Source organism: Globicephala melas, chromosome 3 (genome assembly GCF_963455315.2).
Source record: "Globicephala melas chromosome 3, mGloMel1.2, whole genome shotgun sequence".
NCBI classification, from domain to species: domain Eukaryota; kingdom Metazoa; phylum Chordata; class Mammalia; order Artiodactyla; family Delphinidae; genus Globicephala; species Globicephala melas.
This window is the reverse complement of record NC_083316.1, coordinates 95,180,866-95,198,109: the sequence shown is the minus strand read 5'-3', so window position 1 is coordinate 95,198,109 and position 17,244 is coordinate 95,180,866. Positions and strand designations below refer to the sequence as shown.

Genomic DNA, 17,244 nt, shown 5'->3' with positions numbered 1-17,244 from the left:
ATTTATCCCCCCACCTGAAGTCACAATCCTTTGTCACAGGACAATCATTTCCACAGCAACCAACTGTGATGTCACAATTGGGGGGAGGAGGAGAGTTCACAAAGAAAAGAGAAAGAGAACGTTTTCTTCTTCAGGCTAAGGTTTCTGAGATTTAAAACCACTGCTTCACCAATCAAAATATTTTAGCAGAAAAACTCCGTGACAAAGCTGCATTTCTTCAAGGTCTCAGCTGTGACACAAAGCATTTCAGCAGAAGTGTAAGGGCTGTGTGTTGTGGGTTTGGGAAGGGATAGAGATTTTTATTTCATCTCTTTCTAATTCTATGCCACTGATATCTGCCAGTAAAACACATTAAACATATTCCAGAAAGAGTTGATTTAGTCGATGAAAAATGTGTCTCCTGAGACCAGAGAAGGTACATTTTCTGTCTTACTATCATTTCCATAATAGGAACAATGTTTACATTTCCTCAGCCCATGCAGAGCCTCTAATGTATTCATGTTCTTTCACTCTCCAGAGGCAGGAATTGAGGTATTTGAGATTTTATTTTTTTAGCTACTGCATCAAGCACTTAAGATCTGACAATTGTGATGTGTATTCTCACTTGGTATTAAAAAAATAAAAGCTTCAGTGTTTGCATTTGATTAGTCTCTCAGCTTGGTGGCTAATTAAGCAGGACCAGGGAAAGCCACTTTCTTCAGAAACACGGCATCTTGGTTTACGTAGTGTAAGATTATTGACAGGTAGAGCCACACAATTTTTATTAAACTGAGGAGATTAGCTCTGCTGAAGAATTTCACCGTGACAACAAACTCTAGCGGTAATAATGATACCTGACACTTCTCAAACTCACTACAGGAGCCCAAATGGTCTCTTTTTCTAAATATTCTTTCAGCTCAAGTAAGGGAAGAGCTTCATTCAAACATTTAGCATATTTATCTGAAATTGAGTGTGCAAGGGATTTTCTTCTCCCTTGTAGAAGTGATGCAAAATCAGCATAAATATTTGTAATCTGTGCACTTTAGCTATTCTCTTACACTATAAATGATACACCCTGTCTTTCCCCCAGTTGGTTGAAATGCTAACCAGCTTTTCTCCAGATAGAGGCCATGTTGCCCACAGGAAGTCATCAGCAAAGTCCCTGGAAGCCTGGAGTGATGTGCAGTTTGTTCATTTAACATGCATAAAATTGTTGCCTATTCCCCCAGACTCAAAATATCTCGCAGTTTTAGGACCGGGAGGATTGAAAAGAGATGAGAGGGAAAGAAGGATAAATGTTGGAAAGGAAAAACTTCCATATTCCATGGAGTGAAGCAAAGTAGAAAGAGCCTGTACTTGAAAAGAGGGGGAAACACTTTTAGAACACAACGAGGGCAACAACTGAAGTCCATTTACACACTTGGGGGTGGGGTGGGGAGGATTAATTAGTTAACGTTTGGCAAACGGTGTCTTGAAGACGAGTTCTGCGGAGGTGCTATTCTCACTTATTACTGTTATTAATTAACTGGGTGCATGCCAAACAAAAATCAGCCTCACGGTCTGCTTTCATTTCTTAACACCATATGCGATGTATTTTGCAGGAGTGATTCGGGAGAGTTATCTCAAAGGCCACGACCAGCTCGTTCCTGTCACCCTCCTGGCCATTGCGGTCATTCTGGCTTTTGTCATGGGAGCCGTCTTCTCGGGCATCATCGTCTACTGCGTCTGTGATCACCGTCGCAAAGACGTGTCCTCCGTGCACCGCAAGGAGAAGGAGCTCGCCCACTCGCGCCGCGGCTCCATGAGCAGCGTCACCAAGCTCAGCGGCCTCTTTGGGGACACCCAGTCCAAAGACCCCAAGCCGGAGGCCATCCTCACGCCACTCATGCACAACGGCAAGCTCGCCACTCCCAGCAACACCGCTAAGATGCTCATCAAGGCTGACCAGCACCACCTGGACCTGGCCGCCCTGCCTACCCCAGAGTCCACCCCGACGCTGCAGCAGAAGCGCAAGCCCAACCGCGGCAGCCGCGAGTGGGAAAGGAACCAGAACCTCATCAACGCCTGCACCAAGGACATGCCCCCCATGGGCTCCCCCGTCATCCCCACCGACCTGCCCCTGCGGGCCTCCCCCAGCCACATCCCCAGCGTGGTCGTGCTGCCCATCACGCAGCAGGGCTACCAGCACGAGTACGTGGACCAGCCCAAAATGAGCGAGGTGGCCCAGTTGGCGCTGGAGGACCAGGCGGCCACCCTGGAATATAAGACCATCAAGGAACATCTCAGCAGCAAGAGTCCCAACCATGGGGTGAACCTGGTGGAGAACCTGGACAGCCTGCCCCCCAAAGTCCCCCAGCGGGAGGCCTCCCTGGGTCCTCCCGGAGCCTCCCTGTCTCAGAACGGCCTGAGCAAGCGGCTGGAGATGCACCACTCCTCGTCCTACGGGCTTGATTATAAGAGGAGCTACCCCACGAACTCGCTCACGAGAAGCCACCAGGCCGCCACGCTCAAAAGAAACAATACTAACTCCTCCAATTCCTCCCACCTCTCCAGAAACCAGAGCTTTGGCCGGGGAGACAACCCACCCCCCGCCCCGCAGAGGGTGGACTCCATCCAGGTGCACAGCTCGCAGCCCTCGGGCCAGGCCGTGACTGTTTCGAGGCAGCCCAGCCTCAACGCCTACAACTCACTGACCCGGGCGGGGCTGAAGCGCACGCCCTCGCTAAAGCCGGACGTGCCCCCCAAACCTTCCTTTGCCCCCCTTTCCACCTCCATGAAGCCCAACGATGCGTGTACATAATCCCTGGGGGAGGGGTCAGGTGTCGAACCAGCAGGAAAGGCTAGGCGCCCGCTCAGCTCAGCAAGGTTCGCGGCTGCTGAGTACCCACCCGACCAAGACGGCCGCGGCGGCGCCCAGGACTCTGGGTCCTCCCCTGAGACGCGGGGGGCGGGGGGGGGGCGCTCTTGAAAATTGGGCCAAGCTGTTCGGTGAAGGTTCGCGACGCGGGACTCACCTCCATTCTCTTCCTTCACTCTTCCCCCACGCCCTGCAACAGGTCGGACTCACGAAAGACTTCAATCAGCATCACAAACATGAGCCAAAAGCACATACGCACCCACCCACCCAGCCCCGCGTGTGCGCCTGCGCGCAAGTCTGCGCGCACGCGCACGTAACACACATGCACACACACGCGCGTGAACGGCAATTGCAACATTGTGTCCATGACTGCACCAAGCGCTGCCCAACTGGGCTAGCGTTCCAACCTGCAAAACACAGATACATTTTTAAAAATCATGACAATTAAAAAGAAAAAAAAAAAGAATTCATTGATAATTCTAACTCAGACGTTAACAAGGGCAGAAGTTTACTATGCGCAGATACTGTGAAATGCCCACCAGTGTTACAGCTTTCTGTTATAGCAGATGAATGCCATGTTGGGCAACTATGTCATAAATTTCTGCTCCTCTCTTTTAATGAAATAACCTGACCGTTAACGCAAGTAACTATTTATTTTTCACGCTTTTTTCCTTAAGGAAAGGACTCTCCACATACCGTCCTCTGAACAGCTCTTCAGAAAGTCCTTTGACAGTTAAAACTATTTAACGTGAAATCCATTAACTGGAATAATTGAGTTTATTTTTACAATAAATTCACTGAGTAAGTAAGTTGCAGCTGGAATCCTGAGCTTGTGTTTGGACTGATATCTAGCTAAAGGAAAAACTTAAGAGGGGAATATTTATTTAAATCTACCAGTTAAATTTGCTGGTCAGGTCCCTGGCTTATAACATGCAAAAGAGTAATTAGTTTAAAAGTCCTTCCAGATCCTAACTTCTAAAGCAACCAGGAGAGGAACTTTTAGAATGGAACATCGCGTCCCATTGCTGCCAACATGGGTTTGTCAGTGGTTCCTACTTTCTGTGAAGGCACCAGCTTGTGATACGCCATCTCATTTCACTTTGCATGTGAGACAGAAAACAAAATCCACCAACCGTGTGAACTAATTAATATGCTGGCTGCTACCTTGCATCAATTAATGGTTTGATCACACAGGTTTTTCGTGGGGTTACATCTGTGAATAGCCTGTTTTCCACATGTAAATTTGTGCCTTACACCCTGAGTTGTGTACACTTGCAAACTGTCATTATGATCAACTTTTCCCCCTTTTGAAATAAATGCAGATATTTATTTAACCCTCCCTCCCCCCACCCCCAGTCCAGCCCTCTGGAAGATTAGCGTCCAGCAGATGGAAGAACAATGCAGTGGTGATGGTTACAATCCTGCAGCCTGGGAAAGCTGGGCGACACCACACCCTCTGATTCACGCATTCTTCTGGTCGTGCCAACTCCAACCACCCTTTGGCCATGCTGCCAAGCGTGGACCCCAGTGTTGTGGGTGGCAAATCTCCTTTCTTCCTCCAGAGCTCCCTGCTTCCCTTGTATTCTCAGATCCTTTCAAAATGATGATATCCTCATTAGCCAGCAGAAAAGGGACTAACATCCCAGTCCTCATTCCTGCTGTGTCCACTGCCTGGAGAACACAGCAGTGAGGTTGGGCAAGCACCTGGGTGGAGTCTCCAAGCCATGTGCGCAGCACACAGGTGCAATGCTCACAAAGAAATGACATGGAAATAGATGCAGGCAGGCTGGTCCCTGCTGTGATTAATGAGTAACTCCAAGTACAAGGCCAACAACAATGGATGCTACAAAAACGTTGACTGGGGCAAAAGGTTTTTAATTTTTTTAAATTTCTTTATCCTTTTGCGGGTATTGTTTGTAGGGGGAGGGGGTCGGGCGTGTGTTTTTCCCCTTGGTTTTCATTAGCTCAAGCACACACAAGGGACTTTTGTTTACTCTTATCACGAACAAAAGAATTGTCAACATACTGTAAACTGTGAGCATTGTTGGTTGTTATCGGTTTTTTAAAAACAGCTAAACAGTATATTTAGTGGTCTCTTTGTCTCTTTTTCATTTCCAGTTTGATCTTCTGGGTTTAGTATTGTCTTAAAAAGAAAACTTTCTAGAAAAGGCAGTTGGGGATAATTTTGAATTGGCTGTGAAAAGTGGTACCTCCGTAAACAGAGTGAGACCTGGGCGTGTCGCAAGGGCACGTGCACAGCCTTTTATTCCAAACACCCCTTGCAGTTTTGCTGTTGTTCGGGATAGGTTTTTGTTATTTTTGTGTTATGTTTTTGTTTTGTTTGTTTTGTTAGTGGAATCAATGTTCACACCCCGTGAACTCTGTACCCTGAAACCATGAAACTTTGCTAGGAACAGAGATGTTGTCTTCTTCCTTCTATTTTCTTTAGAAATGTGGAACTTAGGAAGGTGTGGGTATGTATCACCCTGCTACCCTCTCCCCCAAGCTTCACTCCCAGGAGTACTGAGGTGCAACACCTGCTCTCTCGTCCCCATGTGCGGGCATCAATGCCTCAGCTGTGTTACAGAGTCCCGTGTCAAACTTCCACCCCAGTCCCTGTATCCCACAACCCATCACTTGTGGTGTTAACCCTGAAATGCCCACAGGTATTGAGCTGGTCTTCTGCATTTAAGTATTTTCCCTTTTTCTTTTGCTCCCCACAGCGTGTGGGGAGAGGGTCCATGAACCTGAGTGTGCCTTTGCTTTCCACCCTTGCTAGACACTGGTAGATGCAACCAACTCAGATTTATATTTGTTGTAAAGTTGTAAAAAATATTGTGATGTCACCAATTTTCCTTCCATCTCCACACCCCCTAACATCTGATTCACGACTTAATGTATGTTGTAAAAAAGAAAAAAAAGAAGGGAAAAAAAGACAAAAAGGCAAGGAAAAGGCTCTTTATTACTTAAAAGTAATAAAGCAAGACTGTTCTACATTCTCTTTTGTGTCCTGAATGCTTTTATTTATCTGATAATTTCCCCCTTTTTGCCTAGGGTGCTCCTCTTTCCTCCATCTCTATTTGGCTTCCAAAGCATAAATCACAATGTAGTTAGAACCATTTGTCTGCAATACCCACACCCTGCTCCCCAAATTATTGAAGTGTTCTCTCTGCCTGCACCCAGTCTGGAGCAGGATCGGAGCAGAAGCCACTGGTAATTAAAAGGCAGAGCATGCGTTGACTCCCTCAATTCATTTCACGCATTTTCTTTTTATGGGCTTGTTCATCATCAAACATTTATGGTAGGCTTGATAGTTAAGGAGATCAAGGCTAGGATTTTACTATGTAAGGTCCACTAAAAATAGAACCTGGGCTTCCCTGCTGGCGCACTGGTTGAGAGTCCGCCTGCCGATGCAGGGGACACGGGTTCATGCCCCGGTCCGGGAAGATCCCACATGCCGTGGAGCGGCTGAGCCCGTGAGCCATGGCCGCTGAACCTGCGCGTCCGGAGCCTGTGCTCCGCAACGGGAGAGGCCACGACGGTGAGAGGCCCGCGTACCGCAAAAAAAAAAAAATCCTTGCACAGATGTGACTTCAGCCTTTTTACATATTAATAAGGTGGAGGGTGCAGGATTTTACTCTTTGTTCGCATCTATCTCTTGTAAGCCAGAAGACACGGTCAGAGCTATAGTGCAATGCAGCACTTGATTTTCATTTTGCAGGGTAGCCTTTTGAAATGCCTAGATCAGGGCTTTTCTTCCCCCTCTGGAATATTTTTAAAACAGTTATTTAAATAGGTCTTCAGCTGTAGTATTTTACTTTTGACCTTCTGAAATAATTTTTTACAAGTGTTTTGGGTCAGTTTGAGTGTGGGAAGCTGCGGCTGGACCTCAATTTACACCTACAATGATCTAGTCACCTTCTGATAACTCATTTCCAATTGTGTTACTTGAATCCCACCCATAGGGCGAGGCGCTGTCAGGCACAAAAGTTGACTAGAATATAGTTGCTGCCTCCTCATTTATAAGGAGAGTGGACACGGCCTCTGTAATTGCCGTTGGGAGACAGGAACAAAGTGCTGAGGAAAAGGCCCAGAGGTTTGGAGCTCGAGGCTACACACGAGCTGGTCCTTACGGAATCAGTTCTCTGGACGGCTAGGGCAGGCAGAAGGGAAAACTTGTACAAAGGTGCCGAAGGTGCTGTGACTGGGACACAGAAGGTTTAGTGGACCTTGAGCAGGGTCTGTGAGAGAGCCTGACAGGGCCAGGGCTGGGAAGGGGGTTGGGGTCCGATCGGGAGCGGCCTGTGGACCATGTGCTAGGATTTTAGCTGATGGACAGTGGAGTGCATTTGGAGACTATAAAGCCACAAGCACATATATATGTTTGTGCTTTAGAAAGCTACCTGGCAGTAATGTGGAAATGGTCCAGGAAGAGGCTGCTGGCTGCTGGGCAATGTACCACGTGGCATGCCAAATTGGTAGGAGCAATGCGTGAAAACCCCACATCCAGTTTCGGATTCTTTAGGAAACAGAACTGAATCAGCTCTGTGACCATTCCTCCTTTTGTCGGTCAGAAGAGCTTCCTTCTTACGTGACTGACGGGTTTGCCCTGCCTGGTTATATCCAAACGTCAAATGGAGAGAATGGCCAACAGCTTGTCTGACCCTTTCATTTTAAAAAATGAGAAAGCTTTGGTCCATTGAGTGAAAGGACTTGCCACGATCCCAAAGCTGGCAGTAGAACACTCTTCCAAGGACGAATTTATTGTCTTTCATGCCCTCTTCATTCATATCATTAGAGTAATGCTAGCTAAAAAGACCTGACACTCGCTCCTCCCAAACTTCATCCCCAAATCACTCTGCCATCCTTTGTCACAGGAAGGCCCGCAGACACGCCTCACTCTTCCCCAGCTGGGCATCCCAAATTCCTTCATCTGGGCCGAGGCAAGTCGGTCGGTTGGAGCTCAGATCACACTGTAGACAGTCCCTGCAGTGCAACCTGATACTTGGGATGGTGGCTTTTGCTGAAGTCAGCTTTGTTCTTGTCTGGTGAAGAGGTGACAGAAGCTGAACAGGTGCAGCCTGTATTTTAGCTGGAGCCCCAGGGATGTCCCTGCTCAGGCCTGAGGAGTGCCTCAGATAACCTAGATTTTGAATTGTTGTGTTTGCCTGCTTGCCTGTTACAGGGTTGGTGGCTTCTGCCAGATGTTTTCAGACTGTTGGCTCTCAGGAGTGGCTGTCCCAGCACTGCCAACAGGCTAGGTGTTTCACGGGGCCAGAGCTGATGTCTTAGACCCGCCTGCTTTCCTTAAGTGCCATGCCAAGCAAACACAAACTGGTCTCATTGTTCAGTCTCCTAAGTTGGCAGAAGCCAAACAAGATGCCCAGAACCATAGTGCCTAGGCGTTTGCATGAACAAAAGCTCTTTCCAAAAAAGTCATTCAGCAAGTGAAACAAAAGTGTCAGACAAAACAAAAGTGGGGAGTACTAATCAATTTCAGACATGGGATATTTTGCTCAAGGGAAAGGGGTAAGGGGAATTTCAAAGACCCTTTAGTAACAAAATAACACAATTAAGAGCGTAATCCTCGTCCTGGCTGAGCACTGCCACAGCTGGGTGCTTGGACTCAATAACCCTTAGAAACCCACACCTCACGCCTGTCTTAACCCCACGTGGTGATGTGTCTCTTGTACAGAATTGGGAAGGAAGGGCTCACATTTATTGATCGGGCCTGCCAGACAGATGGGGATCTTCAGTATTCCATTTAGACTATTGTGTATCCTTAGCTCTAAGCCCCCGGGGATGCCTGGAGGTGGGGGGCAGTTGACCTCAACAGAGAGCTATATCTGAACTGATGTGCATTCAATGTGACTGGGCGGAAAAATGTGCAGATGTCCCTCTAGCAAATGGAAGTGAAATTTGAGTAAATCAAGAGAGGCAGATGAGTGGTGGGGAGTTCCCCATCCCCCTCTGCAAACACATCCCTGCACACATGTGCCAACAGCTGCTGTCATGAGGCTTTTTCCTCTTGGTGTCCAATACCAAACATGTCACAGGGGTCAGAACCAGTGTCTGCTGAAGGTAGACCCTTTGGGAGGTCTTTCACCCCTCTTCCTGGTAAAACATGCATTCCACCTCAGCACTTTCTGGTCAAATGTGAACTGTCATAAATTACAGTCTCAGGAGTGAGAGACAAGACCTTTGCAGAGGGGCCTGGACACGGGTCGCTGGCAGCCCACGGATGCTGACCGAGGTGACTAGCAGTTTTTTATTCTTCCTAATCTTCCTAATCTCTTCAAATAAAAGGAGATTTTCCCTTGAGAATCACTAACATCATCCCCAGAGCAAGTTACTGGTCCCGCTGATGGAGCTGCAATAACAGTCCAAATAAGGGGATGCTAATGAAGGGGAAAGTAAGTAACCATGAAATTTGGAGGCATTTTTCTCATTGACCATTTTCATTTTTTAAAAAAAACAGATGAAGGTGACATTACACAAGAGCAATGCCAGGTAACCAGCATGAAAGAAACTCCAGCAGGATTCCCAGGGGTCTCCTAGGATGAGGAAGATGATGAGAACTCTTGTCTGTGAGCCAAACGCTCTCTGTCATCCTGTTCATCATGACACCTGCCCTGACCATGTTACAGGGTGGTGAGAAAGTGGGTGTTTGAGAGAGAGGGTAAGAAACTTAGTTCTCAGGTGTGGACACAGAACATTTTGCAGACCTGGCCCGTGTCAGTGCATAAGCACGAATGTCAATAATAGGGCTAACTTTTGCTTCATAAAAGATGACATGGGGAATGGTGCCAACCCAAGAGGAGCAGGGGCTTCTGCCTTTGGATGACATGACAATTTACGTCGGGGGCGTTTTCCAGTTTGCAGACATAATCTTGTCCGTTCTATTATTAGATCCTCAGAACAGCCTAGTGGGGTGGGCAGCAGCACATGTATGATTCTTCTTATTTTACAGAAACTGGAGTTTGGAGAGGAGGGATCTATTGGAACAGTGATTGAAATAAAAATGGAGTCATGTTTCCAAAACCTGTGTGTTGACATCATCCCCTCAGCTCTCTCGGGGACACCTCAGGTTACACAATTATTCTGTTTCACCAAAGGGGAAAAGCCCCCCAAGAGCATTTCCCAGGAGCGGCGGCTAACAACAATAAAATCCCCCAAATAAAGGCCAGGCGCACACGTTCTATTTTAAGGGTATTGTGCGCTAATATTTTTCCATCATTAAAGAATACATCTCTTCCTTCCTGCGTCTGCAAAGTCCTGATGCCAGCAGTGTTATGAGGAACTGTCAACAAAGCAGGAAAAAAAAGAGCTGAAGCCGAATTCCGTGACCTCCCTTCTTGAGATGCACCCTCCCACTTCAGGGGCAGTGACAAGGGCTGCCTCAGTGGAAGAAAAGGCCTGGCTTTCAGGGCTTCTTCCTTTTACCCGAGCCTCACAGAGCACAAGAGAAATGTAAGAAGCTTAAGAGAATGCAGGCTTAATTGGGAACAGAGTCGAAGAAATGCCCTATATCTAGAAGGGTAAAGCATTTGCCTACCCTTCCCTTTATAGAAGAATGAGGTAAAGTAAGTATGAGAAGAAGAGGTAAGAAAGAAATACCCCTGCTGACTTCTCATGTTAGGCCCATTGGCCACTTTGGCACTATGGGTACCAACTAAACAATTCGACATCATCTCTGATGTCAATGGTGGGATGATTCTCCCGATGGGAGACAGAAGGTAGAGATGGCCTCCACCTAGGTAACTATCTTCCTCTGCCACATCACTGCCCATGTTCCATGCTGCCAGTGCTGAAGACTGGCCGTCCTAGAGTTCACATGCTGCTTGGTATGAGGGCACATGGTGCAGAAGAGGCAGGGCCCTCTTGTCTGGAGTGGGTGGCTGGCCTCCCTCCTGCCCTGGGGGCAGTGCGGCCCAGCCAGTCGCCGTGTCGGGCTATTCCATAGCCCTCTGAGGAAGCCAGCATCTTCACTTGCCTGCTCAGCTGGTAACCTCAGACAGATGTCACTCAGAGGGAGAGGAAAATCACCCTTCTTCTTAACCCCACTGTTTTCTTTCTGCTTGGTTGGAGCGTTGCTGCTTGTTTGTTTATTTGTTTGCCAGCTGAAGACCTGTTCGCAGTCCACAAGCCTTTTCTCAGTACACAAATAGGCTTTTTTTTTTTTTTTTTTTTTTTTTGCGGTACGCGGGCCTCTCACTGTTATGGCCTCCCCCGTTGTGGAGCACAGGCTCAGCAGCCATGGCTCACGGGCCCAGCCGCACCGCGGCATGTGGGATCCTCCCAGACCAGGGCACGAGCCCGTGTCCCCTGCATCGGCAGGTGGACTCTCAACCACTGCGCCACCAGGGAAGCCCACAAATATGCTTTTTAGTAAAGATGAAGGCTTGGCTGGCACCAACTTTGGTAGTTCTGGTATAAAATATACACATAATTCCAACTGCTGCACGGTGCTATTTACTTAATTACGTACTCGGTAAACTGAACGACCTCTGACACGATTAACTTTCCCTGATCTATAGGGTCTGAGTCAATAACCGATTAACTTTGAAAAGGAAGGTTTCTATTCCAAAGTGTGCATTCCAAGACAATACCAAATGCAGCGGTTCTGAAGACCTGCCTCCTCCATTCCTGGGAAAAGGATACATTTGTTGTCTGAAACAAAATTGTCTATTGAAGTCTGATTAGGTGTTGGCTGCGTTGAATTCTTATTGGTGTTTAATTTTAAGAACCAAAGATTTATCCCCCTCTGTCTCCAGAGTGAAGAGAAGTCCTGCAATCACATTGCTTGCTTGGGGAGAAAAGATAATGTGTTAGACTGACATGTATGAATAGAAACAGGTAAAGAGTCTTATTTCCCTCTGACTTTGTAATTAAAACAGTGTAAGTCAGTAGGGAAGGGCTGTAACTGGAGCTAAAGTAAGTGAGGTGAAAATTACTAGGTGTTGGAGCATCTGCCTCTCATTTTAATTAGGTGACTATAACAGCAAGATCAAAAACTTCTCCTTGTCACTCAATCTGTTGAGATTTCTAATTGAGAAACCAAAGGGCTTGTTTTGTCCTCAGGAAAGAGTGACCCAAAAAGATCCTCTCTAATTACCTGGCCAGAGCAGCAGACAAGCCTGGGCCCAGGGACAGAGCAGCGCTCAGTGGGAGTGGTGTCATGAGGGTGAGGTGCTCCAAGACCAGGCCCACCAAGGCCAGCCCCCTAGAGGCTCTTAGGGACAGTCAGCCCTCATCTGGCAATCTGGAGTTCTCACTTCTCACAAGGCAAAGCAGCTGAGAAGGAAGTGCATCTCACTGTGAGTCTGTGGGTCTAGTCTGAGCTGGCCTCCCCTTTTGTGGGGCAGTCATTCAAACTCTTGGCATGTCCTTTGCCCCATGTGCAAAAGTAGACAATGATGGCGGCCCCATCTACTTCACAGAAGTGTGTAAAAGTCACATGAGGTGGGGCTTCCCTGGTGGCGCAGTGGTTGAGAGTCCGCCTGCCGATGCAGGGGACATGGGTTCGTGCCCCGGTCTGGGAAGATCCCACATGCCACGGATCGGCTAGGACCGTGAGCCATGGCCGCTGAGCCTGCGCGTCCGGAGCCTGTGCTCCGCAACGGGAGAGGCCACAGCAGTGAGAGGCCCGCGTACCGCAAAAAAAAAAAAAAAAAAAAGTCACATGAGGTGAATGTTTACTGGTGCTTACAAAACCCAGAATCTCACCGTATCCTTCTTCTCCAACTTGGCATCCAAAATGGGATCCTAGTCCTTTAAATCTTCAAATTAAATAAATGACTTTGAGTCTCCATCCTGCTGATAATGAAAATGTCTCTTTTTTCTCTCTCTCCTAAACACTCCTTATCTGCCAACAAAAGCAGCCAGCCAGACCTCGTTAAACAAAAGCCCTGCTTGGCCCGATAGGGTTCTGGCTCTTTCTCACTGCTGCGGCCATCTCAGCCACACGATGCCCGTTCGGAGGCCTGGGGGCTCCAAACACTACAGTGCTGTGCCCCTCCTCCTTTCTCAGATGGCCGGCTGGGAAGAACAGGTTGTCCTGTCACTGAATCCTGCCTTCCCTGCTGCCAGGACTCTTCCTGTCTCCTTGGCCCCAGTGGTGCCTCTGGGCAGGACTCTCTGGCCTCGAGAACGGGCCCCAGAAAGCACTGCGAGGAACACAGCTGTAGGTTCACTCACCGCCTCTGCTGTTGAGGCAATACTCGTGGCACCAGCATGACGCCCGGCGGTCTTGGATTGCCTGTCTGCTTTGGTGCCTTGGACTCTATGCCAACACCCTCACAGCCGTTTTCCCTGAGCACACCTGCAGTGCTGCCCTGTCCGGGTCCAGAGCGTTTCCAATCTCAGCTCCATTTAGCCTGGATGGATGTACCACTCACTCAGTCCCAAGCCCATCCCTTGGGATGTCTCATCCCAAGAGTTTGTGACATTTCTTTCAAGAGAAAAACTACTTTGTTACAACTGTAAAGCATTATACCAAAAATGTCAGTGAGAGTCATTAGCATATATCTCACGGTGCTGAGAAATCGAGTTCAACACCCCTCTCCTTTTGGAGAAGACGAAATCATGCCATGAGAGGTGGCTCAATAATACGCTGCTCTTTCTTGGCAGGGCTGAGGGCAAGAAGCAGGCGTCCCCATTCCTAATTCACTGCCTCACACCATACGCTATGCAGTACATATTTAACTACTGAAAAAAAGTAACAGCAGAACGTGGAGGCTGAAAGATAGAAACTTATTTCACTCTCGTGTAACAGCCCCAAAGCACGTGATCCGGCATGGGTGGGGCAGCTCTGCAACTTTCAATGTGTACCTTCCTTCTTTGGATCCGAGAAGCGTTTCTAATTGTGCCATTTTCTCAGTCAACCGGAAGAGCAAAGGAGAGAGTGGTGGACCATGCCAGCCTTTTTTTTTTTTTTCGGTACACGGGCCTCTCAATGTTGTGGCCTCTCCCATCGCGGAGCACAGGCTCCGGACGCGCGGGCTCAGCGGCCATGGCTCACGGGCCCAGCCGCTCCGCGGCATGTGGGATCCTCCCGGACCGGGGCACGAACCTGCGTCCCCTGCATCGGCAGGCGGACTCCCAACCACTGTGCCACCAGGGAAGCCCTCCCCAGCCATTTTTAAGAGCTAATCCCAGTAGTTGCACGGAACTCTTTAGCACATCCCAGGGACAGGAGTGTAACCACAGGGCTACATCAGGCATCAATGGAAGCTGGGAAACTTCAGTTTCTTGTGCTCTGCTAAAACTCAGGCGTGTGCTGGGACTTTAAAAAAAAGAAGGGGGAATGGATACTGCAGGATATCAGCAGCCTGCCACATTCTGTGCACATAAAAACATTTCATTTACAAAAATGAAATGTAATCAACCACCACAATTGCTACATCAACACCTGGTTTAGGTACCCTGCCTCCTCCAAGCCTTCTCTGAGTTCCCAGGCAGAGCTGGGCTTTCCTTCTCTCGTCGTCCAAAGCAGCTTGTGCATAAAGGTTTCTAATTTGTACCACAATCCATTGGAAAGATTTGCTTCTCCACTTGACTGTAAACACATCAAGGGCAGGAAGTGAATCTTTTTCACCTTTGTAAGTCTACAGTCGACACCGAACCTGATAAACTGTAGGTGCACAAGAAATTTGCTAACCTAAGTTATCATCAGACGTAAGATAGTAAGAGTTGAGTCTCCACACACGTCCACACAGAAACAAAATTACTGCTAGCAGTTGTCACAAACCACTGATTACACACTCACCAGGTACCAGGTACTGGGTTACGTGTTTTCCCAGCATTAGCTCATTTAATCCTCACAAGAATCCTACCTTTGTCATTTCCATTTGACAGATAAGGTAACTGAAGCACAGAAGAACTGAAGAACTTCCATGCTCACTGAGCTGGCGATTTGTGGATCCGGGATGTACATTTGGGTGACACCATAGCCAGTGCTTTTAATCACCTTGTGTCCTATTAGGTGATGTGGGCTTGGGGATGCTTTTTTAACATGACAAAGAGTGCCTATCAGAAACGAAGAGACAGCCAACACCGCAGGAAGCTAAGTGATTAATGACACAAGGGATGGGAGTCAGATTAACCCCTCAGAGACACTCTTCTGATGGTGCAGACAACACCGTGCAGCCCATCTTGCAGATATTCCGTATGTGCACGTCCACGTCAGTACTAAGGAGATGCTGCTCCTGTTTTCCAAAGGGCCTTCACATAGGAGATGAAGTCAGCAACTGAAACTTCAGGTGTCAAAAACAAACAAAGAAATCTCCCAGTGCCCTAAACCCTTGACCCTCATGAGGTCCCCACCCCAGTACACACTCAAATACCTCAATCTGCAAAACCACAATAAGAACTAAACATGCAATGATAGTGGAAGATAAATCAGAGATGACCCAAGACAGCAGAGTGGGCATTAGGGGATTGTGACCCAGTGATGACACTGGGGACACAGAAGCATATCAGTGCTGGACACCAAGCACATATGTGCTGAATACAGAGAGAGAGAGAGAGAGAGAGAGAGAGAGATTTCTCTCTACTTTGATGCTCTGCTGTGTAAGTACTGAGAAGAATCTCCTAAAACCATCTTAGGAGATTTTTTTTTTAATGCAACGTGGGTATGTTGGGGAAAAAAGACATGATATGGAGGGGAAAAAGACAACAAGATTTGATTTCACAGACACTTCAGAAATAATGGCATAATCTTATCCGTTTTCAGCAAATACAGTCTGAAGCATTCAAGCCTCCGATAAAGGTGTATCGCCGTCATTGGTGCAGCAAACTGCAGATTAAGCTTTTTTTTTAATGCTGTTCAAATTGCCGGTGGAGCAACCTTTTATGAGATATGATGGTTCAAACAATTTTGCAAAGAGCAGAAGACAAAGAATATGTTTTTACACTGAACTGGTTTCCTAGGAAACACTGAAAAAATGTAATAGGATATCTTTTAGAGGTAGTTCAAGGACCAGGGCTCTTCTTTACTTATTTAATTTTTTTGAACAGCGTTTAATATCTGCCTCTCCCTCTCTCTGCAGTGGGAGCTAGGAGGGTAGAAGGAGCTCTCTTGTACCCAGAAGCCCGAGTGTCCCCTCGTCAATTGCCTGCTCTAAACAAAGGAAAAATATTTGAGCCAAGTTGAGCCTTCATTACTCTCTGCAGCCATTTGAAGTAAGAAATTAAAGGGATAGAATTTGAATCTTTTGCTCGACCATTAAAAAAAGAAAATCTCCAAATCCCAACGAAGAAATTAAGGGGAAAAAAAAGCCAATCCACTCTTTTTTCAAACCATGTCTAAATTAATCTGCTTCAAGGTCTTCAAATACCGTTTATTTTAGGTTGATTTTTACTCGGGCTCTTCATCCGTCTCTGTGCTGTGCCAGCATTTGCAAGCTGACAGAGGGTGCCTGAATTAGCAGGCTCACCCATTTCCCAAGTTCAGAGGCAAGATCACCAGGGTCTCGAGGCGGCAGAGAAGCTCTGGGTAAAGATTTGGGGGAATCCACAGGTCATGAACCTTTCAAGGAGCGCAGCGTTGTCTGCAATGGCACCTTCGCTGGCCCTCATTTCCACCATTCATCATTCATGTCAAGAAGAAGTCAAAATAGGAAAAATGAAGGAACATCTGGGCTGTGTGGGAAGGAGTTAAATTTGATTTTAAAATAAATAAGGCATCAAAACTTCAAGTTTCACTTATTCAAAAATTGGAGATGAAAATGTTCGTTTGAAGAAGTTTGGGATATTTTTGTGGATGGGCAAGGGTGGGAGGGGGCTGCAGTCTCACGAGGATTTCCTCACTTGTAGGTACTCTCATTGCCCCACCCCCGGCTCCGTGCAAAGAACTGGGGATAGCCCAGAGAAGGCAGGGGGGCCAGAAGGACAACTGGAGGCGGTGGACCCCCTCCCAGCATCAGCAGGCCATGTACACCCTACCTTTCTTCATGTCCCCTGAGTCTGGGTAAGGGTGACATTCTGGGAGGAAACCTCTTCAAGCTGAAAACAATACGACTGTTTCTCTTTCAGGATCTTTGAGAATTGGTGTGAGAGTCTCAAGGATCAACAGAACACTTAATAACTGCCTTTGTAAATGGTAGAGTGGGAGAACTTGCCCAGGAAAAGGGAGGAACCCCAGAATCTGAAGCCTTTTCACTAAGATAAGAAACTGTAAAATGCCAAACCACCAAAAGCAAGATGACATGCACAATGGTTGTCCTTAAGGTTTCAAGGGACCCAGCTCATGCTAAAGGACAGGGCAGGCCCCAGAGGGACCCTATAACCCCACCCTACACGTTTTCAAATGCAGGTTGAATCGGATTACACTGAATATAAGGAACCTCATTGGAAGGTGGGAAATTCAAATTTTTTTGTGTGTGTGTGGTACGCGGGCCTCTCACTGC

The 17,244-nt window shown here is 47.5% G+C and overlaps 1 protein-coding gene and 1 pseudogene across 3 annotated transcripts in view; both read left to right on the top strand.

Annotated features, from left to right (window-relative positions):
- The window catches only part of SEMA6A (semaphorin 6A), a 128,845-nt gene extending 123,927 nt beyond the window's left edge, over window positions 1-4,918 (top strand). For all 3 annotated transcript variants that reach the window (XM_060296139.1, XM_030869826.2, XM_030869825.2), the window contains one exon: window positions 1,581-4,918. In XM_060296139.1, the coding sequence (XP_060152122.1) occupies window positions 1,581-2,779 (1,199 nt within the window). In that variant the 3' untranslated portion in view covers window positions 2,780-4,918. The remainder of the gene's footprint in view (window positions 1-1,580) is intronic.
- On the top strand, window positions 4,246-5,835 carry LOC115860226 (uncharacterized; annotated as a pseudogene).
- Window positions 5,836-17,244: the final 11,409 nt, after the last annotated feature.